The 27,264-nt window shown below is 42.3% G+C and overlaps 1 protein-coding gene across 2 annotated transcripts in view; it reads left to right on the top strand.

Annotated features, from left to right (window-relative positions):
• GALNT17 (polypeptide N-acetylgalactosaminyltransferase 17) overlaps positions 1 to 27,264 on the top strand; it is a 612,851-nt gene that overhangs the window by 192,294 nt on the left and 393,293 nt on the right. For both annotated transcript variants that reach the window (XM_015133353.3, NM_001265889.1), the window contains 1 exon segment: positions 15,361 to 15,544. In XM_015133353.3, the coding sequence (XP_014988839.1) occupies positions 15,361 to 15,544 (184 nt within the window).

Consider the following 27,264-nt stretch of genomic DNA (forward strand, 5'->3'; position numbering starts at 1 on the left):
AAACCTAGATAATGCAGGCTTTGGAAATCTGCTGATGTTGGAGACACAGTCATGTGATTCCACATTCTTGCTTATAGCTTCATCTGTCACCAGAAAGAAGAGCAGCTGAGGAGTTCTTCCCACGTCCATTCCCTGAAGCTCTTTTTTTTTTGAGATGGAGTCTCTCTGTGTCACCAGACTGGAGTGCAGTGGTGCAGTCTCGGCTCACTGCACCCGCTGCCTCCTGGGTTCAAGCGATTCTCCTTCCTCAGCCTCCCAAGTAGCTGGGACTACAGGCGTGCACCACCATGCCCAGCTAAGTTTTATTTTTATTTTTTTGTATTTTTAGTAGAGATGGGATTTCACCATGTTGGCCAGGATGGTCTCAATCTCTTGACCTTGTGATCCACCCTCCTCAGCCTCCCAAAGTGCGGGGATTACAGGCCTGAGCCCCTGCGCCCAGCCCCCTGCAGCTCTTTGGAGATAGAAACTGACATTTCAACCTTGGGACCTCTTAGGTTGCCCATGTTCTGTAATTCATGAAACCCCTAAAAGCTTCCAGATCTTCTCCTGCCAAGAACAATAAATTCGGTCTGGAGTTGCAGAGAGGAGCATAGAATCCAAGCGCTCCCCCTGGAGCATGTGAGTTTTTTGTGGGGGGATCTGTCCAAGGTCATCGGGCTGACCAGGGCTGACCAGGGTGAAGCAGGCGCAGGGATCTAGGTTTCTGGGTTCCTTGGTGTTATCCTAATGTCTGAACCACATCCTCAGCTTGCTGAGCTATTTTTGTTTTTCTTTCTTTTTTTTTTTTTTTATTCTGTCATGGTAATTGTTTTTCTAGCATAATCACTAGAATAGAAGCAGTTCCACATTTATCTGCCCTCGTACAGCAGAGTTTTTGGAAAAATTGCCTCTTTCTGCTGCCTTCTGTTCTTTGCCTCTTGTTCTCTCTTGAATCTACCCAGGTTTTGGTTTTCTGAAATTGGTGCTGTGAACATCACCAATATATTGGCTTTACCAAATGCAAAGGTCCATTCTTGGAGTCTGCCATTTCCAGGGTTTCCTTCTACTTTCTTCTGTTTTCTTTGCTTGGCCTTCCTTGTTCTGATTCTACCAGTTGGTGTGTCAAGGGCTCAGTATTCAGACCCCTTTCTCTTTGTGTAGTTCTATTGCCCAGGTCTTCTCCTCAAGGAACTCGTCTTTAAACTCCATTTAGACACTGGTGAATCCTAATTTTCTATCTCTAATTCTGACTTCTTTCCTGAACTCCCATGTACTTGACAGCTTCATTTGGATGTCTACTAGGCACCTCCAATATGTCCCAGCCAAGCTCTTGACTCTGTGTTACATCCCTTTGTAACCCAAGTCCCTTTTCTCCCCCTTCTCCATCTCAATCAGTAGCACCAACATTCGACATTGTTGCTCAAGCCATACATGTATAAGTGAGTTGTTCTTGAATCATTTCTTACTCTCGCATATCTTTGGGTAAGCTGTGATTTGGCTGGTCCGGGTTGAGTTCAGCTGGGCTTGGTTCCAAGCCACAGATTGGATCTGACTGTTTCGTGTGTCTCATGCTTCTTGGATCAGTGGGCATCCCAAAGCATGTTGTCATGGTGATGTCAGGATGAAGAGGCTAGAAGTAGCAATGCAAGCTCATTTCAAGTCTCTGCTCATGACACATCCCTAGTATTTTGTTGGTTAAAGCAAGTCTCGTGGCCAAACTCAAAGTCAGTGGGTGGGGAAGTACACTCAGTTCAGCAAATGGTCAAGTCCAACATGAGTGGTGCGAAGATGATTTTGTTGAGCAGGTACATACTCTCTGCCCTCTTCACATGCATACTCTTCCCCTGAATTGTGTGCATAAGAAGAGGTCTGAGAGTATGTATTTGCTGAACACAAATATAACATGCCACCTCAGGTAATTTTTTTTTAATTGAGATAGTGTCTTGCTCTGTCACCAAGACTGGAGTACAGTGGCACAATCATAGCTCACTTCAGCCTTGATCTCTTGGGCTCAAGCAATCCTCCTGCCTCAGCCTCCCAAGTAGGTGGGACTACAGGTGCGTGTTGCTGTGCCCAGCTAATTTTGGAAAAAAAAAAAAAAAGTTTTTTTTGTAGAGATGGAGTCTTGCTATGTTGCCCCGCCTGATCTTGAACTCCTAGGCTCAGGCAATCCTCCTGCCTTGACCTCCCAAAGCGCTGGGATTACAGGTGTGAGCCACCATGTCTGACCTCAGATAAGTTCTTAAAGGAAGAAATCTACATCTAAGTAAATGGGATCTTGCCAAGAGGGTCTTTTTATGAAGAATTGGATGTGTGTTTAAAATTGATAGTGCTTCTGAATACCTCTTTTAGAACAGATGCTTTATTGTTTCAGATTCTCTAAATTAATTAGAGATGATGGTGGTGGTGGTGGGAGGTGTAATACTGATGATTTTGAAGAGGGGAGGAAGGTAACAACATTTTATTAGGGTGATCCTTTTTTGTTCTGCCTTACTCTTCCTTATCCTTCTGATTGTATAATTTACCTTCCATGATATGACCAGAATTGTTGTGACTCAAAATCTGTAATCACTGGGGATGTGCCCACGTGGTATCAGAAATGTACATGCTTTTGGGAGAACTGATGAAGGTTAGTGTCCCACTCTGTCCCTTCTCTTTAGCCCCTCTGATTAGGAATAAAAATCCCAGAAGGAGCGCTTGGAGCACAGTAGAGGAGAGTGAGTTTTCTCCAAAAGTTGTTGAGACTGAGATTTGCTGAGCAAATGCAGCATGTGGCCTGGTGTACAGTGTCAAGCACACGTTTGATGCTGACAAGTTTCTTAGGTCTTGGCAGGGAGAGTGCTTCCTCAATTCAGCCTATTTCTTACCTGCTCCTAGATCAGCCTTTTTCTCCCTTGAGCAGCTTTACAAATGCTAGGAGGCTAAGTAACACGATTAACCTTTCATCCATCTGCTCTGAGAAGGTTCTGAAGGTTCCCAAACTCTTCTTTATTTGGTTAGAAATATTCTTTGCACAGACGCTCTTGGGCATATCAGCAGCCAGAGCCCGTCCAAGAGAGACATACATGTTTATCATCTCCTCACACAGGGGGATATTTGTGGCAATGTTTGTTCGGTGCTGAGAATGAGATTCAGGCCTTTGAGAGCCTCGCCAACACAGTGGCAATGAAATCTGAGAGAGCATTGTCTTAAGGCATGCTTGGTGTCCTGAAATACGGAGACCCCGGTTCTGGATCTAACGCTTCAGAACATTCTTCGTTGTCTTCCTGCTTGTTTTTCTCCCCTCCCTCCCTCCCTTCCTTCCTTCCTTCCTTCCTTTTTTTGAGACTAAGTCTTGCTCTGTCACCCAGGCTGGAGTACAATGGTGCAGTCTTAGCTCACTGCAACCTCCGCCTCCCAGGCTCAAGCAATTCTCCTGCCTCAGCCTCTATATTGGCCAGGCTGGTCTTGAACTCCTGACCTCAAGTGATTGGCCCTCCTTGGCCCCCCAAAGTGCTTGGATTACAGGCACAAGCTACCACACCCAGCTCCTTCTTTCCTTCCTTCCTTCCTTCCTTCCTTCCTTCCTTCCTTCCTTCCTTCCATTCCCTCCCTCCCTCCCTCCCACCCTCCTTTCTCCTTTCCTTCCTTCCTTCCTCCCTCTTTTTTTTGAGACAGAGTTTTGCTCTGACACCCAGGCTAGAGTACAGTGGCACAATCATGGCTCACTGCAGCCTCAACCTCCTGGGCTTAAGCAGCTCTCTCACGTCAGTCGTCTAAGTAGCTGGGACTACAGGTGTGTGCCACCATGCCTGACTAATTTTCTTCTGTTATTTTTGTAGAGACAGGTCTCATTATGTTGCCTAGGCTGGTTTCTAACTTCTAGCCTCAAGCGATCCTCCTGCCTCAGCCTCCCAAAGTGCTGGGATTACAGGTGTGAACCACCATGCCTGGCCTCAGTTTTCTTATCTGCTGACTGTGGATAAAGCTGTTCTGAGGATCAAATTAAATAACCTTTGTAGAGCGATTCCAGGAAGTATAAAGTTCATAATACATGTAAGGCATGTCATTTTGAATAAAACCACTGTTTGAAAATTTATGGACAGACAGTTTGTTCCAAAGGCACTTCAAGCGTCTAACAATGATTCATATCTCTTGGAACTACAAATGCTACATGAACAGTTCAGTTAATGGGCGAAAACGTACCTCCAGTATTCGTGGCTCTGAGGGGAGCACAAATCTAGAGACCTCTTAGCCCTTGTTTTGCCTTCTAGGACAGAATTTAACAGTGGATTGCCATGTGTTATAAACCAAGTTGTGTCCTGCACCCACCCCCCCGAAATTCATATTTTGAAGCCCCAAGCCTCATTGCGATGGTATTTGGAGATGAGGCCTTTGGGAGGTAATCAGGTTTATTTGAGGTAATGAAGGTGAAACTCTTACAATGGGATCGGAGTCCTTATAGGAGAGGAAAGGCACAAGCTCTCCCTCTCTCTGTCATGTGAGGATATAGCAAGAATGAGGCCATCTGCAAGCCAGGAAGCGAGCGCTCACCAAGAACCAAATCCGTGTTCACCTTGATCTTGGACTTCCCAGCCTCTAGAACTATGAGACATAAAGGTCTGTTGTTGAAGCCTCTCCATCTATGGCATTTTGATATAGCACCCCTAGCTGGCTGAGATACTGTGGAAAGTATGAAAACATGGTCATATTAAGAAGGCTGAAGGAGTGAGTGTGTTTAGCCTGGAAAAAAAAGAAGATAAAAGGATGGTTAATGATATGTCTTGATAATGTCTTGCAATATTTGAAAATTATATGATAATGATATGTCTTCATAGTGTCTTGTAATATTTGAAAATTACATGAAAGTGTAATCTGCATGATTGATGTAGAAGAAAAAAATAAGATCATTGGGTAGAAGAAACAAAGGTACCCATTTTTGAAATTTTATTTATTTGAACTATAAACCAGGAGTGCAGTGTACCACAAGGTGGTGGACTCTTTGTCCCTGGGAAAATACAGTATAAACTGGGACGCCATCTCTCTGCAATTTCTGCACCAAATGGGGTATGGGGCTAGCTGACCTCTCCTTGCTTCCAAATCAAGATTCTAAGTTGGACCACAGGTGTACTAATTGTCCTTATACTTAAATAACATTTTATTCCATTCTCTTCCACCAGGCAGCTAATACAGTTGAACTCTTACAATTTCATTCAAGGTATTAATAACCTTTGGACATCATGTCAGGGAAGCACTGAAAATGTAGGAGAGAAAATGTCAAAATCATCATCATAATTCAGTTGTCAACAAATATCAAGATCATCGTACTGATCTATGAACTAGGGAATCAATGATGATTTGACGTGAGTTAATGAGATGGCACTTACCCATTTCTGACATGTCACCGGGAGATTTCCGTATCCACAGTAGAACATGATGCTAAATTTGGCCAGTGCAGTTTATAATGCACTCATTCATTCGTTGACTCACTTTGGTCATTCAGCCGTCCAATTGTATGTGTGATATTTACGAGGTGTTTGCTATGTGCAAGACACAAAGATGCCTTCCTGTTCATAAGAGACCGTGCCCATGCGAGTGAGCAGTCAAAGGCACATAGACTACGATATCAGAAATGCTGTGGCTGAGATTTTCACCAGCCTCTGACTTTCTGGGTTGGATAGTGTCCAGAAAGGATTTGTGGGGCTCTCTTGAGTAGCAGGGAAGACTGGCAGTGGTCCTGAAGGGCAGCAGCTTTTTAGAACCATCAGAAGAAGGTTTGGGGACCTTAAACAAAGGAAGCAGCAGAGGATGAGGCTGGGCAAGGACTCCACTAATGAGCAGCTTTGCATATTACTTGAAAACTTTGGGATTATTTTCCATAGGCAGCAGGAAGGCACTAATGAATTTCAAGCAAGCAGTGTTCATATTTGCATGTCGGAAAGCTCACTCCGAAGATGGTGTTAGGAGCTGCCTGCAATAACTCAAGCAAGTGATGGCTTGAGGTTGCATCTGGATGGTGGCAGAAGAGATGGAGAGGTGAGAATAGGGTCAGGAGATACTCAGAGTTAACACCAAGAGGCCCAGCACGTGTAATACTAACACTTTGGGAGGTTGAGGTGGGCAGATCACCTGAGCTCAGGAGTTCAACACTATCCTGAGCAACATGGCTTAACTTGATCTCTAGTAAAAACACACACACACAAAATTAGCTGGGTGTGGTGGCGCATGCCTGTAATCCCAGCTACTTGGGAGGAGAATCGTTTTAACCTGGGAGGCGGAGATTGCAGTGAGCCGAGATCACACCACACCACTGCACTCCAGCCTGGGTGACAGAGTAAGACCTTGTCTCAAAAAAAAAAAAAAAATTAGCACCAAGAATCATTTGAGTAACAGTTTAAAAAATATTATGTATATAAATGTATATATGAATTTAGAAATATATATGCATGCCTATATACATACACACATATACATGTGAATTAAAAAAATATATAGCACACACATCTAGCATAAATTTTGTATACATGTAATAATTAAAGTGCTTATTATAGTGCTTTGTGTCTAATAGGCATTTGTCAATTGAACTAATTATCACTAATAATTGTATCCAAAATGGGGCTATCTTTTCTTTTGGCAGTATTTTCTGACAAGCTCTTGTGTTCCATTGATCTAGCTCTTCCTATTCCATTAATTCACCTTCGTAATTATTGGAGTTTTTCAGTGTGTGTTAATAGCTGGAAGGATAAACTGTATTTTTCAGATATTTACCTTTATTACCACACTGGATTCCGAGAGGTGGCTCCTCAGCCCCCCAGGAGTACATTGAAGTTGGCCAGGAGTAAACCTGGAGTGTTGCTCACTATTAAGCCTATGGCTGCAATTTCTGGATTGTCTGTAAGTTTTATTGACTTCCATATGATCTAGCATAAGGTAGGATCTCCCTGAGACGTGGATCTGAAGGAGGGCTCTGGCCTCTCTGCAGAAACTTCCAAACAAATGCCTGCCCAGTGGAAGACAGGCCGCATGACATGCTGGCTCCTCGGCTTAGAGAGAGAGAGAGATTTTCTGCATGCTGGGCTGGGGCTGCTGCGATGATGAGGAGCTTTATGAGTTGACAAGGCACCAGATTGCCTTTTGCTGCGGTCACCATCTATCCTGGAGTTTGTGCCTCCATCGTGTGTACCATCTCTATTTCTAAAAGAATAATGCCGGTTATCTGTAAACCCATAAGTTTCCACCGTAACCCTGGAGAAAATCATGTCCTCATTTGTATGAAGGAAGGTGGGAAGGCAGCTCAGAGTTGATTTACAACCTTGGCTCTTTCGTGTTGCTACCGCCATCGAGCCCTTGTAGCGTGGGCTGAAGTTAACCACAGACGTGAGCAGAGTGATGTGCTCTTGCTAAGCGGTGATCAACCGTGTGGCCCTCAGAGGATTTCTGGTCTCCGTGTGAGATGGAGCTCCTCCATCATTCACACAAGATGTCATGCAAAAATCAGTCATTGGCTTGCCTGCACTAGAAGGGAATTTCTAAAATTTCAAAAGTGGAGGTTATTTTTATTTATGTTTGGAAAACTGGATGACTATCTGAGAAAACATGTATTTTACAGCCTCACTTCCCAACGTATATTTAAAATTTCCTCCCAGTCTTCATGCCACTTTGATGATTATTGCTTTATTTTCTAGCTTAATGTCAGAGAAGGCAACTCCTTTTCTGTCTTTTGTGTTTTAAAAAATTCTAAATGTTCTAACCTCTGTGTTCTTCTAGGTTAATTTTAGAATGTTTTGTTGTGTTCCAGAAAAAAAAAAATATCCCCTTTGAAATTATGTTAAACCTGTGCATTAAAAAGGCAGTGGATGGTCACAGGGGCTCATGCCTGTAATCTCAGCACTTTGGGAAGCTGAGGCAGGGGGATCACTTGAGTCCAGGAGTTCGGGACCTGCTTGGGCAGCATAGGGAGACCTCATCTCTACAAAAGTTAAGAAAATTAGCCATGCATGATGGTGCATGACTGTACTCCCAGCTTCTCAGGAGGCTGAAAAAGGAAGATCCCTTGAGCCCAGTAGCTTGAGGGTGCAGTGAGGTAAGATCACTCCACTACACTTCAGCCTGGGTGACAGAGTGAGACCCCCAACTCGAAAGAAAGAAAGCGAGAGAGAGAGAGAGAGAGAGAGAGAGAGAGAGAATCTCCTAACAATCTCCCAACATTCCAACTTCCACCTCAAAGACGTGTTCTTCTCTGCCACTTATGTATGTCTTATTTTATTGCATTTAGTAACATTTTCAAGTATTCTTCTTACTGGTTAAAGTTATTCTTAGGTATACTGTAATATTTGTTACTTTAAGAAATAGATTTATTTCCATTGTATATTCTAGTTGGTTTTTGCTGAATTAAAAAACACTCTTAATATGAGATGTCTACCTGCTCCAGCCTGGGCATCCTCACTGAGTGACAGCTGTATCTGGTGACTCATTTCCTTATCACCCTAGAAACACTTACTTCACTGACACTGTCTCAGAGGTCACCAGTGCCTTTCATTGCCACACCAAATGGCTCTTTTCAGGCTTAATTCTCTGTGACATTCATCAGTGAAGATTCTCTTCTTTGTGAATATAAATATACTACAATATTTAATATATTCAACACCTCTTCTCTTATTATATGCTTTCCATATGGATATTTAATTTGCTTTCTCAAAAGTGAAATACTCAGTTTGTAATAAATGGCCCCAAGTTGGTTCTCCAGATCTGATCTCTATTCATCCATCTACCTAACAGTTTTTAAGAACTCTTTGTGTGTCAGGCACTGGAGGTGACCCCATCTATGCCATTAAGGAGAGCACCTAAACTTGGGACCACAGGAGAAGTCTTCCAGTCGTGATTGGTAGTGTGTTAGTCTCTTTTCACGCTGCTGATAAAGACATACCCAAGACTGGGTAATTTATAAAGAAAAAGAGATTTAGTGGACTTACAGTTTCACATGGCTGGGGAAGCCTCACAATCATGGTGGAAGGGAAAAGGCACGTCTTACATGGTGGCAGACAAGAGAGGATGAGAGCCAAGTGAAAGGGAAACCCCTTATAAAACCATCAGCTCTCATGAGGCTTATCGACTACCATGAGAACAGTATGGGGAAAACTGCCCCCAGGATTCAATTATCTCCCACTGGGTCTCTCCCACAACATGTGGGAATTATGGGAGCTACAATTAAAAATGAGATTTGGGTGAGGACACAGCCAAACCATATCAGGTAGGATGCTGTATCTGTGAGGCTACAGACACAGCATCAAGACTTTCCTTTCTGGCAGGAGACAGCACACTCAGAAGGGGCAATTAAAGAGACATTACCAAAATATTTACAGAGATTGTGAAGGGTTAAGGGAAACCAATAAGGAATAACAAGGGTTGGTGAATGACCCTAAGGCTAGCAACAGAGGGGGAAGCAATTACCACCCTAAGGTCTGCAGAGACAAATTATATATATATATTATTATTATATAAAATATATTATTATTTTTATATAAAAAATTATATAAAAAATATTATATATATATATATATGATTTTTTTTAGGTGGAGTCTCGCTTTGCTGCCCAGGCTGGAGTGCAGTGGTGTGATCTCAGCTTACTGCAGCCTCCACTTCCCAGGTTCAAATGATTCTCCTGCCTCAGCCTTGCAAGTAGCTGGGACTACAGGTGCTACTTGCACCTGTAGCAAGTAACTGGGTGTGTAACTGCAAGTAACTCTCTGCAGACCTTAGGGTGGTAATTGCTTCCCGCTCTGTTGCTAGCCTTAGGGTCATTCACCAACCCTTGTTATTCCTTATTGGTTTCCCTTAATCCTTCACAATCTCTGTAAATACTTTGGTAATGTCTCTTTAATTGCCCCTTCTGAGTGTGCTGTCTCCTGCCAGAAAGGAAAGTCTTGATGCTGTGTCTGTAGCCTCACAGATACAGCATCCTACCTGATATGGTTTGGCTGTGTCCTCACCCAAATCTCAGTTAACTTTTGTATTTTTAGGAGAGACAGGGTTTCACCATGTTGACCAAGCTGGTCTTGAACTCCTGACTTCAAGTGATATGCCCGCCTTGGCCTCCCAAAGTGCTGGGATTACAGGCATGAGCCACCGTGCCCGGCTGGACAAATGGATTTCTGAAGTCAACCAGGAAGCTTGAACACTTAGTTATTTTTTTTTTTTTTCAGAGATGAGGTCTTCTTACTTTTTATTTTATTTATCTGTTTTCAAAGACAGGGTCTCACTCTGTCATCCAGGCTGGAGTGCAGTGGTGTAATCGTAGCTCACTGCAGGCTTGAACTCCTGAGCTCAAGCAATCCTACCTCCTCAGCCTCTTAAGGAGCTGGGACTATAGGCACAGGCTAATTTGTTTATTTTTTGTAGAGATGGTGTCGGGTCTCATTATGATGCCTAGGCTCGTCTCCAACTCCTGGGCTCAAGCACTTCCCCTGTCTTGGTCTCCCAAGCACTGGGATTACAGGCATGAGCCTCTGCACCTGGCCTGCTTGCTTCTTATTAAGACATTTCTCTCTTCCTAAGTCTCAGTCTCTTGAAGTCTTTGGATTCAAATATAGCATAAGTGAGAGGCCAGGCATAGAGAGCAGAAAAGAAAAAAGTTTTGCAGGATGCATTTCCTCCTGTTGGTGGAAATAGACAAGGGATAGGGTAGTCAGTCAGCACTTGCTGAACACTGTCTATCCTTCTGCTTCTTGCTCCTGGGCTGTCCTCTCTGCACCCTCTGCCACGTCTCTAGCCTGCTTGTCCTGATGGCAGTGAGGTTTGTATCTCAGGCCTCCTCTGCTGTCTGAGCCTCCATTCTCATGTGCTTCAACTTTCCACTGGACTCTGATGCCATCTGGATGTCCCATGGATGCCTCGTGTACCACATGTGAAGAATGGAACTCATTACCTTCTCACACTCTCTTCTGTATGCCCTGCCTTTTCAGGCAGTGTTATCACTCACCTGGAAACCTCAGTTTTGCTCAGTTCCTCCTTCTCTCTCACCCTTAGCACTTGTTTGTCTCCTGCCCTGGGATGGTATCTCTTAAACAACCCTCAAATCTCTCCATTCCGTTTGATCACTATGACCGCTGCCTTAAAATAAGCTTCCTGCCGTCTCTCGCACACACTGCTGCAAGAATCCTGCAACAGGGTCTCATAATCTGCCTCAGAGTCCAGGCTTTATCCTCCTTTAGCTGCCACAGAACCTTTAAAAAGTTCCTACATTTGACCAGGTGTGGTGGCTCACGCCTGTAATCCCAGCATTTTGGGAGGCCAAGGTGGGAGAATCAGTTGAGGCTAGGAGTCCCAGACCAGCCTGGGGCACATAGCAAGACGCCATCTATACACACTGTTTTAAAAAATTAGCTAGGTTAGTGTCACGCACCTGTAATTTCAGGTACTTGGGAGGCTGAGGCAGGAGGATTGCTTGAGCCCAGGAGTTCAAAGCTGCAGTGAATGCGCTGTGATTATACCACTGCACTCCAGCGTGGGCGACAGAGTGAGACCATCCCTTAAAAAAAGAAAAGTTCCTGCGTTCCTACATTCTCAGACCCAGTGTCCTCATTTGTGAAACAGAGGTAATAATACCTTCCCCCTGAGCTTGTCAAGAGATTAGATGAAACAATGGTAAAATAAGTGTGAAACATTGAGCAGAGTGCCCACCACACAGTGGGTACTCAATAAATGGTTGCTGTCATTACTGTTAGTGTCTGGGCTCAGTCCTTGTGCTGTTATTGGCCACACTTCAGATCTTGTTACTTTCCTTCTTTGTTTGTCACTTATAGATAAAAAGCTAAAGTCAAGGGATCCAGGGCTGTAGAATGACTCTTGTGGGCCCAGACACTTTTGCCTAGATGGGCTCCTTCCTCCATATAAAATACTAAAAATTAGATTTTATGACTGTGTTTCTATTTGTCTTGAGTACTCTCTTTAAGAGCTTATAATTTTAAATGGCAATTCTCTAACCTCTGGAGACCGTGTAAATTTAGACAAACACATGTGTGGTCTCAAGTCCTGGGTTGGGATTTTTTTTACCCCCACTCTGAACACATCCAGAGACTATCTTCTTGTTTGTCTCATTATGCGTTTCCTTGGATTTGCACACACACACACACAAAAATCCAATCTTTCAGGGACGTAAATTTTTGCAGATATTTCAGTTTCAATGATATTTCTCAAGAGAACCCAAAATCCCATATCCTGTGCATGCTTGAGCTCTGAAACTGCAGCTTTTAGTTAATGAGCAACCCATCCTCTCCCTCCCTGAGAGCAGACATAGACTCAACTCCTATTTTAACTTACCGCGAGGAGTTTCCCTTTCTTTCTTGCAAGATCAGCTATATATTTTAAATATTTTAAAGTTGTTTTATTGAGCGTTTTTAGGTATTTTGCTGGAAAATTTTCATGTTGGATAGCCTTTCATCTTGCTGTGAATAGAATTGTCTATCGTAAGTGTTTTTCTCTTAACATCTCAGTTTTGGGGGGAATTTTTGTTTTTTTGAGATGAAGTCTTGCTTTGTTGCCCAGGTTAGAGAGCAGTGGCGCAAACTTGGCTCACTGCCACCTCCACCTGCTGGGTTCATGATTCTTCTGCCTCAGCCTCCCGAGTAGCTGGGATTACAGATGTGCGCCACCACACCTGGCTAATTTTTGTATTTTTAGTAGATACAGGGTTTCACACGTTGTCCAGGCTGGTCTCGAACTCCTGATCTCAAGTGATCCACCCACCTCGGCCTCCCAAATTGCTGGGATTACAGGCGTGAGCCACAGCGCTCAGCCGTATGGAGATATTTTATACAGCTCATATCATTCATCTATTTAAAAGCATATGGTTTAGTGGTTTTTAGTATCTTCACAAATTTGTGCACGAATCACCATGATCTAATGCTGTAACATTCCCATTACTCCAGGAAAAAGCCCTATACATATTAACAGTCTCTGTCCATTTTCTCCCCAAGTTCCCCTTTCCCTACTGAAAGCAACCACGGATCTACTTTCAGGTTCTACAGATTCACCTGTTCTGTACATTTCACATAAATAGAATCACTACATGGTCTTTCGTGACTAGCTTCGTTTACTTGTCATAACATTTTCAAAGTTAACTCTTGTCATAGCTTGTATCACTACTTCATTCTTTTATACTGCCCAATATCCCATTGGTCTGGAGATACTATATTTTGTTTCTCCATTCATCAGCTGATGGACATTTAGCTAATAAGAATAATGCAACTGTGAGCATTTGTGCACCAGTTTTTTGGGGGATGAATGTTTCCATTTTTCTGGGTAGAAATTTCCTAGGAGTGGAATTGCTGGGTCATATGGTAACTATATTTAGCATTTTTTGTTTTTGTTTTTGAGACAGAGTCTTGCTCTGTCACCCAGGCTGGACTGCAGCTGCGGGATCTTTGCTCATTGCAACTCCGCCTCCTGGGTTCCAGTGATTCTCCTGCCTCAGCCTGCTAAGTAGCTGGGACTACAGGTGCACACCACCACACTCGGCTAATTTTTGTATTTTTAGTAGAGACTGGGTTTCACTGTGTTGGCCAAGCTGGTCTTAAACTCCTCAGGTGATCACTTCAGCCTCCCAAAGTGCTGAGATTACAGGCATGAGCCACCACACCCAGCCTATATTAAGCATTTTGAAGAACAGCCCAACTGTCTTCCAAAGTGGCGGGACACCTGTACATTCCCACTAGTAATGTTGCATCACAAGTGATTTTAAAACCAAGCGCAGGTGTTTGTACTCAACATGGGAAGAGTCCTTGTGGAGTTTTGAGCGCAGTTCAGGGGATGTCATTGGAATATTTGTTACACATCAGCAGATTCGACATGAGGGAGCAGGTAGAAAGTGCTGGAGTTCTCTAATTCTCCGCTCATAGGGTCTCTATGGAAATGAGGGCAGCAAGAAAAGACATCAGGATTCCTGAAGAACATATTGGACAGTGGAAATGATTCTCAAGCAGAAAAACGATGCTTGTCTGACATTGATTGAGGTGCTCGCACAATCTTTGCTTTTGATCTTGATATTACAGAAAATAAATTTCTGTTCTCAGAGAAGCAGGAGAGCAAATACAAGCTTTGCCACTAGGTGACGGAGAACTATCTCAAGACTGGAGCAGGTTTCTTGGCTCTTGACTTGCCTAGGGGATGTCTTCGTGGGAGATTTGGATCCTTCTGGGTGCTTCTGGCTGCCCAGGCTGTCAAAGCCAAGGAGGCTGGTCCTTCTTCTTTCTGTCAGTGGCAGCAATGAAATGCTGGATATTGGATCTCCATCATTTAAATGGATAAAGTGTGTGTGTGAGTGTGTGCGTGTGTGTGCTGAGTGGCTGGAACATTTGAAATGGCGGAAGGCAATGAGAACTCTTAACAACGAAAGTTTTCTGGTTAAGTAGTAAAACCTCCCATAACTCCAGGATTTAAAAATTGCCCATCAAGCTGTTTATCCTATAACGGAATAATAGGTTTAGAGCTGCCACCATCCTGGGAGCTTGCAGATTGCTCAGTGAGGCTTGTTACAGAGGCTTCCAAGTCTGCTTGGCACGGTTATCACCCGTGTGGGTTTTTTCCTCTCCTCTGTGATTTATTCTCAAACATTTTGTATTTCCTGTTGCCATTTAGATAAAATTTAAATAAAACCATTAGGGAAAGAGCTGTGTCAGAATGTTGGACCCTTTAAACTCAGGATACAAATCAATCTGTATGTCGCTTTCTGTTCAAATGAAGCAAAAGCATCTGCAGTTTGGCAGTTATCTGTGGACTTGCTGTTTTTATTCTGTGCTATTTCTTCTTGCTGTAGTTCCTCCTAGCAAAAGGGAAACAGGCATGAATAATGGCCCTCGTTCGATCTCATTTCCTGTGTCCTCTTTCGTCCTCATTTCTCCTAGTGTGGAGGGTCTCTCCCTCTTACAGACCCCCATCTCATCCCAGTTCCCAAAAGGAGAGGGAGGATTCTTTTTTATTTATTGGATTTTCTTTTTGAGACAAAGTCTTACTCGGTCGCCCAGGCTGGAGTGCAGTGGTGCAATCTCGGCTCACTGCAAGCTCCATCTCCCGGGTTCAAGAGATTCTCCTGCCTTAGCCTCTTGAGTAGATGGGACTATAGGCGTGCACCACGACGCCCAGCTAATTTTTGTATTTTTTGGTAGAGACAGAGGTAGAGGATTCTAATTGGTAACCAAACTTTAACCCCAGAACGCTCTGTGGCCTTGACCTTCCTCTAATACAAATATTTTCAGGGCCTATACCTGAGTGGGATAAATTGAGGACATCATTTTTTCTGTGACAGGTAATGTTAAAATTTCTGTTGAAACTGCAGCAGAGATTGAGTAATACATCCTGGTATGGTGGTTTTCTAATAATTCTTTTTTCTCCCACTTTTTCTAGGCTTATCCAAATCCCTTGGGCTCATTGAAGGTTATGGTGGGCGGGGTAAAGGGGGCCTCCCGGCTACTCTTTCCCCAGCTGAAGAAGAAAAGGCTAAGGGACCCCATGAGAAGTATGGCTACAATTCCTACCTCAGTGAGAAAATTTCACTGGACCGTTCCATTCCGGATTATCGTCCCACCAAGTAAGTTCTGGTTCAGTCATTCAGGGAGCTTGATGGGTCGTCAGAATGGGTGTAGACCCCTAAGTCTGTGATATTTTCCACTGTTATTTGTAACTCTTGGGGGAGTTTTTATTTTAGTTTCCTCTTCAATAAATACACTTAGTACTCCTGTTGCTTATGAGAGATTACCTAAGCAAACACGTTCAGTTGTTATCAAAGTGTTCCAGAAACATAGAAAGAGCCTCAATACAAAAAGCTTTATATTTTATTTCTTCTTCTTCTTCCTCTTATTCTTCCTCTCCTGTTCCTCTCCTTCTCCTTCTCCTTCTTCTTCCTCTTCTTCTTCATCTTCCTCTCCTCCTTCTCCTTCTCCTCCTTCTCCTTCTCCTCCTCTTTCTTCTTCTTTTTTTTTTTTTTGTCACTCTTGTTGCCCAGGCTGGAGTGCAATGGTGCAATCTCAGCTCACCACAACCTCCGCCTCCTGGGTTTAAGTGATTCTCCTGCCTCAGCCTCAGCCTCAGCCTCCCAAGTAGCTGGGATTGCAGGCATGTGGCACCATGCCTGGCTAATTTTGTATTTTTAGTAGAGATGGGATTTTACCGCGTTGGTCAGGCTGATCTCAAACTCCTGACCTCAGGTGATCCGCCCACCTCGGCCTCCCAAAGTGCTGGGATTACAGGTGTGAGCCACCATGCCTGGCCATTATTATTCTTTTGATGTTTATTTTATGTTCAGGGGAACATGTGTAGGTTTGTTATATAGGTTAATTGCATGTCACAGGGGTTCAGCGTACAGATTATTTCATCGTACAGGTAATAAGCATAGCACTGAATAGATAGTTTCTTGATTCTCGCCCTTCTCCTTCCCTCCACCTTCAAGTAGGCCCCGTGTCTGTTGTCCCCCTTTTTGTGTCCATGTGTACTCAGTGTTTAGCTCCCACTTATAAGTGAGAACTGGTGGTATTTGGTTTTCTGTTTCTGAGTAAGTTTGCTTAGGATAATGGCCTCCAACTCCATCCATGTTGCTGCAAAGGACATGATGCCATTCTCGTTTATGGCTGCGTAGTATTCCATAGTGTATATGTGCCACATTTTCTTTATCCAGCCTACTATTGATGGGCATTTAGGTTGATTCCATTCCTTTGCTACAGCGAATAGTGCTGTAATGAACATACCTGTGCACGTGTCTTTATGGTAGAACAATTTATATTCCTTTGGGTATATACCCAATAATGGGATTGCTGGGTCAAATGGTTCTGCTTTGAGTTCTCTGAGACTTCACCAAATTGCTTTCTACAATGGCTGAAGTAATTTACATTCTCACCAGCAGTGTATAACCATTACCTTTTCTCTGCAACCTCTCCAGCATCTGTCTTTTTTTTTTTTACTTTTTAATAGTGACCATTATAACTGGTTGAAATGGTATCTCATTATGGTTTCGATTTTTGTTTTTCTAAAACAAATCACCGTGATCTCATGACTTAGGGACAGCATCTATTGACGTTTTTGTATATTGTCTTTGAGTCAGTTTTCTATACAGGTTATGAGTGTATGTTATCTCACTTTTTCCCTTTTTCATTTAACATTAAATCAAGAGTATTTTCTGATGTTATTAATGATGATCTGTTTCCATTGTTGGAAATTTAGGTTATTTTCAATTTTTCTTTATTATATATAACCTTCTATTGAATATTTTTTCACTCACATCTTTATTTGTATTAATTTGATATTTATTTTCTGAATCCACACTTCTAAAGGTGTATAGTAGAGGGATATTTTTGGAGATTCTTGATATGTATTGTAATATTTTCCTCCAGAAAATCTATAGTAATTCTACTCTTATTAGAATTTTACTAGACCCTTCCAATACTGGGTATTAGCATGTAAAAAATGCCAAACTGATAGGCTATTGTTTCAACTTAAACTTTTTTGCATGAGATTCTTGTCTTTTAAAAAACTTGAGGGTGTAATCCCAGCACTTTGGGAGGCTGAGGAGGGTGGATCACGAGGTCAGGAGTTCGAGACCAGCCAGGTCAAGATAGTGAAACCCTGTCTCTACTAAAAATACAAAAATTGGCCGGGTGCAGTGGCGGGCGCCTGTAATCCCAGCTACTCAGGTGGCTGAGGCAGGAAAATCGCTTGAACCAGGGAGGCAGAGGTTGCAGTGAGCCAAGATTGTGCCATTGCACTCCATCCTGGGCGACAGAGTGAAACTCCATCTCAAAAAAAAAAAAAAAAAAAAAAAAATTGGGTCTGAGTACAGTGGCTCACATCTATAATCCTAGCACTTTGGGAAGCCAGTCGCTTTGGGCAGATCACTTGAGCCCATCAGCCTGGGCAACATGGCAAAGCGTTGTCTCTACAAAAAATATAAAAATTAACCAGGTATGGTGGTGGTACATGCCTATAGTCCTAGCTACTCCTGAGGCTGAGGGTCACGTGAGCCTGGGAGGTCGAGGCTGCAGTAAGCCGTCATGGCACCACTGCATTCCAGCCTGAGGAAGAGAGTGAGACACTGTCTAAAAACTATTTGTGTGCATCTTGGTTGGATTAGGAGAGTTCTTTGTTTTGTGCTCTCAGATTTAAGAATTACTTATTTTCTGCTTGTAAAACAGACAAAAGAGGTTGGATATAGTGTCAAGATGCTGGAGAGAAAGCCCCTATGTTCCAGGCAGAACTCCACCTCCGATTCTCAAACAGATTCTCCATTTTCTGTTAGATTTGTAGTGTCTCTATTTAGAGTGTGTCCTTGCCTGAAGTAGATTATTTCTTTCTCAAATGAATTTTGTACAAATCAGTTAAGTGTCTTGGTTACTGAGAAAAATAGATTCGAGATAAGGAAAATTATCTTAAATGGATGTAAATCTGCAGCATTAGCTGAGAAACCTGTTAAATCTCTCTCTACTGAATAAGCATATACTCACTTAGAATCACTAGGAAAATATACATCACCCCTGCTGGAAGCTATTTTGTGTCCCTGGACTTTGGCTCTCCAAAACATCTGTCTGTTTTTATTTCCTGATGCTCTCTCATTAGCCTTTCTTATTAGGACATTGGCAAATAAACATGGCCTTATTTTTTGTACTTCTCTAAGAATGAAAATGCCTCCACAACGAGGTTACTGGAAATGAGCTGGTTGAACAAGTATTATTGAGCACTTACTATGCGCCAGATAGTTTTCTTCACGCTGGAGATAGACCATTGGATACTCCTTGCCTACTTACTTCTTGTCTAGGGAGGAAGACAGATATACAAGCAGATCAGTTCAGCACAAGATACATGCCAGCTAGAGATTCACACAGCACGTGCAGGGAGGGTCTGAGAAGGTTTCTTGTTTGAAGTAATGCCTGAAGGACCATTAAGGGATAGAAAATTGAAGATGAGGGGGCTGAGCACAGTGGCTCACGCCTGTAATCCCAGCCCTTTGGGAGACCAAGGTGGGCAGATCGCCTGAGGTCAGGAGTTCAAGACTAGCCTGGCCAATGTGATGAAACCCCATCTCTACTGAAATATACAAAAACAGAAGCGGGGCATGGTGGTGCACACCTGTGGTCCCAGCTACTTGGGAGGCTGAGGCAGGAGAATGGCTTGAAACTGGTAGGTGGAGGTTGCAGTGAGCTGAGATCATGCCACTGCACTCCAGCCTGGGTGACAGGTGAGACTCTGTCTCAAAAAGAAAAAAAATAAAGGAAAATTGAAATTGGGAGAGGGATAAGGTGGACCAGGCAGGAGAACAGAAGGAGCACACTTGGTTGGGTATGATTTGGCGTACTCAGGGAGGAACCCATAGCCCGATATTGCTGTGTAATATAACATGATAGCCTGAACATACACCATTTATATGTGAACCTTCCTGAAACCCTGTTAAAATGATAGCAAAGGAATAGAGAGAATGGCAACTTAGAAGGAAAAAAACCCACAACAGGTTAGGCAGTGATCACAGGGAAGAGAGACATGTACAAAATTTTGGAAGATGGAAAGAGGATGGTAATGGCAACTGGCAGAGCAAGCTGGGTGAAGCTGAGACCCAGCCTCCCGCATGAGGTGGGTGGGGGTGGTGACAGCTGAAGAATGCAGTCTAGCCAGAAGCCCCCAGAGACTCAGGAATTGGAGATGACAGACATTTCTGACGGCTAGAGGGGGATTTGAAAAGAAGGGATGCAGTTAGCAGTTATGTCTCCAGATCCTTTCTTCAACTCTGCACAGCCAGAGACTGCCCTTTCTCATCTGGCAGAATATGGGAGGTTTACTCCCTGGAGAAGATGAACTGTGGTTCACAGAGGTGGCCTTGGACAGAGAATAACAGGGCTGCATATGAAATGGGATGACTTTCCAGCTCCATTACCCCTCTAGTCTCTATTACTCCTGTAAGCAAGAGTTTGAAGAATCCACTTAGAGAAAATTATTCAGCCTAAGGAAAAGGCTGATAGATCTGACAGCTGGGGGTACCCCAAAAATGGCTGGGTTCTGCTCATTAACTATTAGTATGGCATGCCTGTTATAAGGCTTCATCCTTTTACATAAAGCAGTCCTGCTCTAAAATAAGAAAGGAAAGGCAGGATCACTAGACATCTCAGTAGAGTCTTTGTTGTAAAAGATGTTAACAACAGCGGAAAACAGTAAACAGAAACAACAAACTTTAAAACTATAATAAATGACTTAGGAGATATAGAATGTTTGTTTTGTTTATAAACCAAGAGCAAATAGATATATTAAGATAATAATCATAAGGCCAGGTGCGGTGGCTCATGCCTGTAATCCCAGCACTTTGGGAGGCTGAGGTGGGTGGATCATTTGAGGTCAGGAGTTCGAGACCAGCCTGGCCAACATGGTGAAACCCCGTCTCTACTAAAAACACAAGAAAAAATTAGCTGGGCATAGAGGTTCATGCTTCTAATCCCAGCTACTTGGGAGACTGAGGCAGGAGAATTGCTTGAACCTGGACGTAGAGATTACAGTGAGCCCAGATTGCACTACTGCACTCCAGCTTGGGCAACAGAGTGAGACTCCACCGCAAAAAAAAAAAAAAAAAAAAAAAATCATAGAATAAAAAATAAAAGTTAAAAGTTAGACCTGTAGTCCTAGCTACTCAGGAGGCTATGACAGTAGAATCACTTGAACCTAGGAGTTAAGAGTCCAGCTTGGGCAACATAGCAAGACTCTATCTCTTATAAAACAGAAATTAAATATAAATAAATAATTTAGTAAAGATTTGGAAGATAGCATTGAGAAATGTTCTAAAAAGTAGAAAAAAAGGAAATGAAAATTAGGAGAGGAAAGATCAAAAGAAATCAGATGAGTCCAGTAGGTTCAACATCCACTAATGAGAAAATCAGAGAGAACAGAGAGAAGAAAGTCGTGAAACAAATAATGCAAGACAATTTCCCAGAACTCTAGGATGTGAGCTTTCAGATTAGAAGATCCCACCCAGTTCCTACATAATTCATGAAAAGAACAAAAACTAAACTCACATCAAGAAATGTAAATGTAAAATTTCAAAACAACTTGGATGAAGAAAAAGTCCTGAAAGTTTTCAGAGAGTAAATGCAGATGACATATAGTTGGCATTAGATTTCTCTGTAGAAATATTAGAAGACAATGGAAGAATGCTTAAATAATTTTGAGAGAAAAAAATAATGTTCAATTTAGAACTCTTAACAGTCATCTATAGAATACTTTGGGCCAGGAGCAAATGCGAAGTAAATCCATTGCATAAATGTAGGCTCTTAACGATTTTCCCTTCTCTGAATTTGTTTTGGGGAAGATACTCAAGCACATGTTCCAGCAAAACAAAGAAATCGAGTAAGGAAGATGATGAAGAGATGCTCCAGGGTAACTAACATTCTAGGGTGACAGCCATGTAGCAGACGAAGAGATCCATTATTCCCACATCTTTAGAGATAAACCTCCTAGAGCCTCATGTGGATGCAGGAGGATGCAGGGCTCCAGGAGGTATGTCTCTAAAGGAGGTGGGAAGTGGCAAAATTGTTTGATTGCTTAGTGTTTTTGACTGCATTAAGATGTTTTTCTTAACTCTTCTCAAAAAGCTTGGGACCATTTACTGATTGTGTTAGGCCATTGTGTTACTGTAAAGGAATACTTGAGACTGGGTTATTTATAAATAAAAGAGGTTTAATTGGCTCACTGTTCTGCAGACTGTCCAGGAAACATGGTGCTTGGCTTCTAATGAGGCCTCAGGAAGCTTATAATCATGGCTGAAAGCAAAAGGTGAGCCAGCCTATCACATGGCAAGAGTGGGAGCAAAAGAGAGAGAGAGTGGGAGATGCCACACGCTTTTAAACAACAAAATCTCATGTGAACTCACTCATCATCAAGAGGTTGGCACTAAGCCATTTATGGGGATCCACCCCCATGATCCAGACACCTCCCACTAGGCCCCACCTCCCACACTGGGAATTACGTTTCAACATGAGATTTGGCCGAGACGCTTATCCCAACCATTTTACTGATAGACACAAAACAGCTTGTGAAAAAGCAAAGCAATTAATACAGAAAAAAAAAAAAAAGCTCTGCAATAAACAAACTATACTTCCATATACTCTGTGGCTCAGCTCTAAGCAATATATTGTAGTCATATAAATGTAAATATTTCATATCGATTTAAACACAAATTATGCTATAATTATTGGAAGGAGGAGGAGGCAAAATGTATATGTGAGGTGTGGGTAGTGTAAGAAAACTAAATCGACATCTTCAGTAATAGGAAGTCAATTGAAAATGTCTAAAATTACATGTCAAGAAATACTAACATAATCATTGTTATGTAGCAACATGGAGATTACAGAAGTTGAAGGAGACCGTGTATGTTTTATTTTAACAAAATTTCAATTAAACAATAAATATAAATCTATACCAAAAAATGCAAAATGTGTGGGATGAAAGTACGGTAGAAGAATGAGTTGGAGAACCAGCTTGAATGATACGATCACATTTAGATTATCCTGGCCACTATGTGTTGGGTAAATTTGAAGGTCAATTTTCAGATGAATTTGAGAGCTCGCCCACAGGCCATAGACAGTAACCAAAGAGACCATTGTAAATTCTGATCTCCACAGCAAAAGTTACCAAATTAACCTCTCTTAATTGTAAATTAATCCCAGCCATCAAAGAGTTGCAAGGCCCTTGCCTGTAGAAGCAATTTCTCTGATATTTGAGCCCTGGGGATGTAAGGAGAGGCAGCTGCCTGGGGCAGAACAGTTTCCTTCCTCCAGAGAAATTATTCCCCAGTGGGTAGGATCCTTTTTGTTAAGCCCCAAACAGCTCTCACAAATTTTTGAGAATCTTTAAGTAGGCTAATTTCATTGCAATTTTAAACAGAACCTCAAGTTGCTTTAATTCTTACTGTTTTTTTGCTATATTACACTTGAGAAAATTGTTTTTCTTATAAATATGAATGAATGTTTAGGTAGCAGTGAGATTAACCATTTGTCACATTTCAGGCAAATGAATTCCAAAATGCTGTTTTCCATTTTGTTTTAATTCCGTGACTTTTTTTTTCTTGCACTGGACAGATATTTTAAACTTGTGTGAATCCCAAACTGTCAATCTTTCCATTTTCATTTCTTCCCTGCTTTAAAGTATAAAAAGATATTATCCCTCAGAATATTGATAAATATTCTATTCTGTTTTGTGTTGCTTTTCTATGACTCTTTTATATTTCACCCTTCCATCCTTCTAGAGTTTATTTTGGAATATGGTTCAAGTTTGTATCTTCCGTTCCAAAGATCTGTCCCTCTTTTTAGAAAAGAGGTTTTTCAAAATAATCTTATAAATAACCCTTCTCTTTCTCTTATTTGGAGGTGCTAAATATGTTACATTTTATGCTTTTTGCATATAAGTAGGCTTATTTTTCTCTGTGGTGTTCTTTTGATCTGTATTTCTTTTTTCTTCTTTTTCTTGTCCTTTCTTGGTTTTGTAGAAATTACTAAAAATGATTTTTTGACTAAAGTCTCCAATTTGCCAGGCAGTGGGCCAGCAGTTTGGAGAAGAGCAAGGCATCTTGGCCTCAGAGGACTTCAAAGAGAGTGGGAGAGGCTGGTGGCCATTTATAGTCCTTTTGGTCACTTTTAGAGGGCCTTAGAAAGTAAGACAAGGGCGTGAGCCATTCTGTGGGAGGCAGAAGGTGACCTTGATCTTATTGGCAAGCAGGAGTTTTCCTCTAAAAGGGAGGCAGGACATTTGAGAGAGAGAACAGCAAGTACAATGATAAGTAGCTCAGCTTGTGAAAAAGCAAAGCAACTATTAACTACAGAAAAAAAACAAAAGCTCTTAAAGAAAGGAATCACAGTTCCAGGCACTGTGTGGCTCAGGGGACAGTTCTTGGATTTTGGGATTAGGGGAAATGGAAAACTTTTGGCTAGAGAATAGTTTCCAGAGTAAATTGTGGAAAAAAATTTGGGGGGGAAGGAGGAAACCAGGCTGGGAAGTGCCTCATGTTCCAGCCCTGGGTGGGGACTTTCACATTTTTGGTAGATGCCAGTAAAAGATTAGAGGCAGGATGGTATTATTATTATTTCTTTTTAAAAAAATAATGATAACTGCGGCAGAAATGTGGAGGATGGAATGGAGAAGATGGAGGCTGGTAGCAGGATGGCTAAATATAAGTCATGGTTACCAACATTTGTTGAGTGCCAACCGTGTGCTAGACATTGCCAGAGAGAGAAGAAGGGTGCTTTTAATAATACAGCAAGCACTTTATTATGATTGTGCTACTTTTATACAATTGTTTTCCTATAACAAACTAAGGACTAAGCAGGGATAAGGTGGAAGAGCTAGATTTAAGAAAATCCTAGAGAGAATAAAAATGAGGCAACTAATTGGAAATGGGTGAAGTGAGTGCACTAGCTTGGGATATGGAGTGGAGGTGATTTCGTTAACCAGGAGAGAGAATGCTGCAGGGGTTCATGTTTTGTAAGGAAGACAGCAGTTCTGCTTGTCCAGGGTTCCCCAAAGTTACCGGTTTTCTTGAGTAACCACAAGACATTAATCTGTCCGGCTTTATCTATGATTTGGCTCTGTGTTTGTAAGAAGATAGCCTTCGGTGACATCAGAAGCTGGGCAAGGCTTTCTAAGCCCCCACTTGTTTCGTTATTTGTTTTTGTTTTTTGTTTTTGGCTTTTTTTACTGAGATATACCATTCTATATCACACTGTGGCATAGTAATTATCTGCTTTTCCAATTATCTCATACTATGAGGGAGGGACCACAGAAATCTTTCTGTGCTTATTAAAGCCACTGCTGAGATCCCTGCACCAATTTTATGATACGCTTTCTCCTCTCAAACCATGTAGGTAATTTATGAGCAGTTTCTACTGCTGTTATCTTCAATTTCTCCTTTGGCCTCCTGCTTATAAATCCAGATGTCAGGTTTCTTTGAAATTCATTTTGCTTCACTCGAAAAGTCTCCTCTTGCCTTCATCACAACATATTCTAACCCATTTTATCCTGACAATGTCTGCTTTGGATGTGGCTGGCATGATGACCCTGTGGACCATCCTCATGTCATGCCCAGTGGTCAGATGCATGTTGTGGTCTGGAGGTCAGGAATGATGTCTGGGCTGACCATGGATATTCGAGAATCATTCAACTCCAGTGGGTATTTTAGGTTGAGTCTGTGTGCACGTGACTTGTATGAGTATGCGAGTCCTGGTCTTATAATGAATGAGTGGAGTGAATCTACTCATGGCTCAATACCCGACTCAAGTTTCCCTCTGCTGTGAAAAGGACACATCTGATTATAGCAGCTGTGATGGAGTCTTTTTTATGTGAATCATTCCTCTAACAATAGACACCCTGTGTCTCACAGGTTGGTTTGTATATAGAGTGAAAGTGCCTTAAAAAGAGTCAAGAATCCAGCTGGGTGTGGGGGGGCTCATGCCTGTAATCCCAACGCTTTGAGAGGCTGAGGCAGGAAGATCTCTTGAAGTCAGGAGTTTGAGACCAGCCTGGGTAACATCGCAAGACTTGTCTCTACTAAAAATAAAAAAAAAAAAAAATAAGCTGGATATGGTGGCGTATGCCTGTAGTCCTAGCTGCTGGGGAGGCTGAAGTGGGGGGATTGCTTGAGCCCAGAGTCCAAGGCTATAGCGAGCTATGATCGTGTCACTGCACCCCATCTTGGATAACAGAGTGAGAGGTGTGTGTCCACATGAGAGTGTATGTGTGTATGTGGGTATATATATTTATATATTATACTTACATATTATATATATTATGTTTTAAAGGGTGAAAAATTATATGTTAAACTTTCTTTTTCACAGACCCATGTGGGCACAGAGAGTATCCGTCCAATGAGTAATAATAATAAGTAGTTGTATGCTTAAGAGTGTCCCTGGGCTGAGCGCAGTGGCTCACGCCTGTAATCCCAGCACTTTGGGAGGCCGAGACAGGCGGATCACGAGGTCAGGAGATTGAGACCATCTTGGCTAACACAGTGAAACCCCGTCTCTACTAAAAATACAAAAAAATTAGCCCGGCGTGGTGGCAGGCGCCTGTAGTCCCAGCTACTCGGGAGGCTGAGACAGGAGAATGGCGGGAACCCGGAGGCCGAGCTTGCAGTGAGCTGAGATCGTGCCACCGCACTCCAGCCTGGGCGACTGAGCAAGACTCCGTCTCAAAAAAAAAAAAAAAAAAAAAGAGTGTCCCTGAATCACGAACCACGATAATTTTTCCCTTTTATTGACCGCCTTTTATGTTTTTGTCACTGTATGGCATGTTTTATTGATCTCATTTAAATTTAACTGCCCTCTGAAATAGCTGTTCCCATCCCTTCTTTTATAAATGAGGCAAAGTGGCCTTGGAGGGGTCAAGCAACCTGCCTGAGGTCACACAGCTAGTAAGTGCTGGGACCTGGATTCAAACCCAGCTCTGTGTGTGTCTTCAAGGTCTGTGGATGAGCCCACATCAAGTGCCTGACCTTCCGTGTCTGCAGAATGGAACCTTCTGCTCCATGCTGGGGTTGCCAGAAGGAAAAGAATATCTGAGTCTTACAGAAAGTGGACAGTTTATCTAGTGAATCTTGTCTGTTGGGGACGGGGGTGGGTAGGTAGGTGAGTTTACTTCTTTAGTTTTCTTCTCTTGGTGCTTTTCAATTCTTCCAAAGCTAATAAAATTCCAAAGGACTTTTATGTTGAATTTGAGTAGCTGTTGCCTGTGATGGCCCTAGTATGTAGTGTAATACAGTTAAAACCCTCTTTAAGGCATACTTTTTTTTTTTTTAATAAAACATAGGAAAGAAAATCGTATAATATTATTTGCCTTAGGAGATGTCTTACCATAGAGTTTATACCGAGGAGGAAGTCTATTTGCTAAAGCAGGTCTTCACGCAGCAATGGGATGGAAGAGTGGAATATGCAAGTTGAGGGGTGCCCTTTCCTTTAGTGTGTGAGGGTGATGTGCTTCCTGCGGTATTTATGGTTGAATGTTCATCCCACTTTTGCAGATTCCCTAGGTCTGAAGAAGATATCTGGGCCATTAAAAAACCTTCATGAGAGAGTTATACATGAAGGTGAAGAGCCTGGATTCAGAAATCTAAATTCCAATCTCAGCTTTATCCCTTTCTAGCTATGTGACCTTGGGCAAGTTGCTTAACCTGTCTGTGCCTCAGTTTCCTCATATGTAAAGTGGTGATGTAATATCTACTTTATAGAATTCCTGTGGGGATTAAATTTTCCACATGAAATGTATAGAATAACATCTATACATTTCACACAATAATATACC

The sequence above is a fragment of the Macaca mulatta genome, chromosome 3 (genome assembly GCF_049350105.2).
Source record: "Macaca mulatta isolate MMU2019108-1 chromosome 3, T2T-MMU8v2.0, whole genome shotgun sequence".
NCBI classification, from domain to species: Eukaryota; Metazoa; Chordata; class Mammalia; order Primates; family Cercopithecidae; genus Macaca; species Macaca mulatta.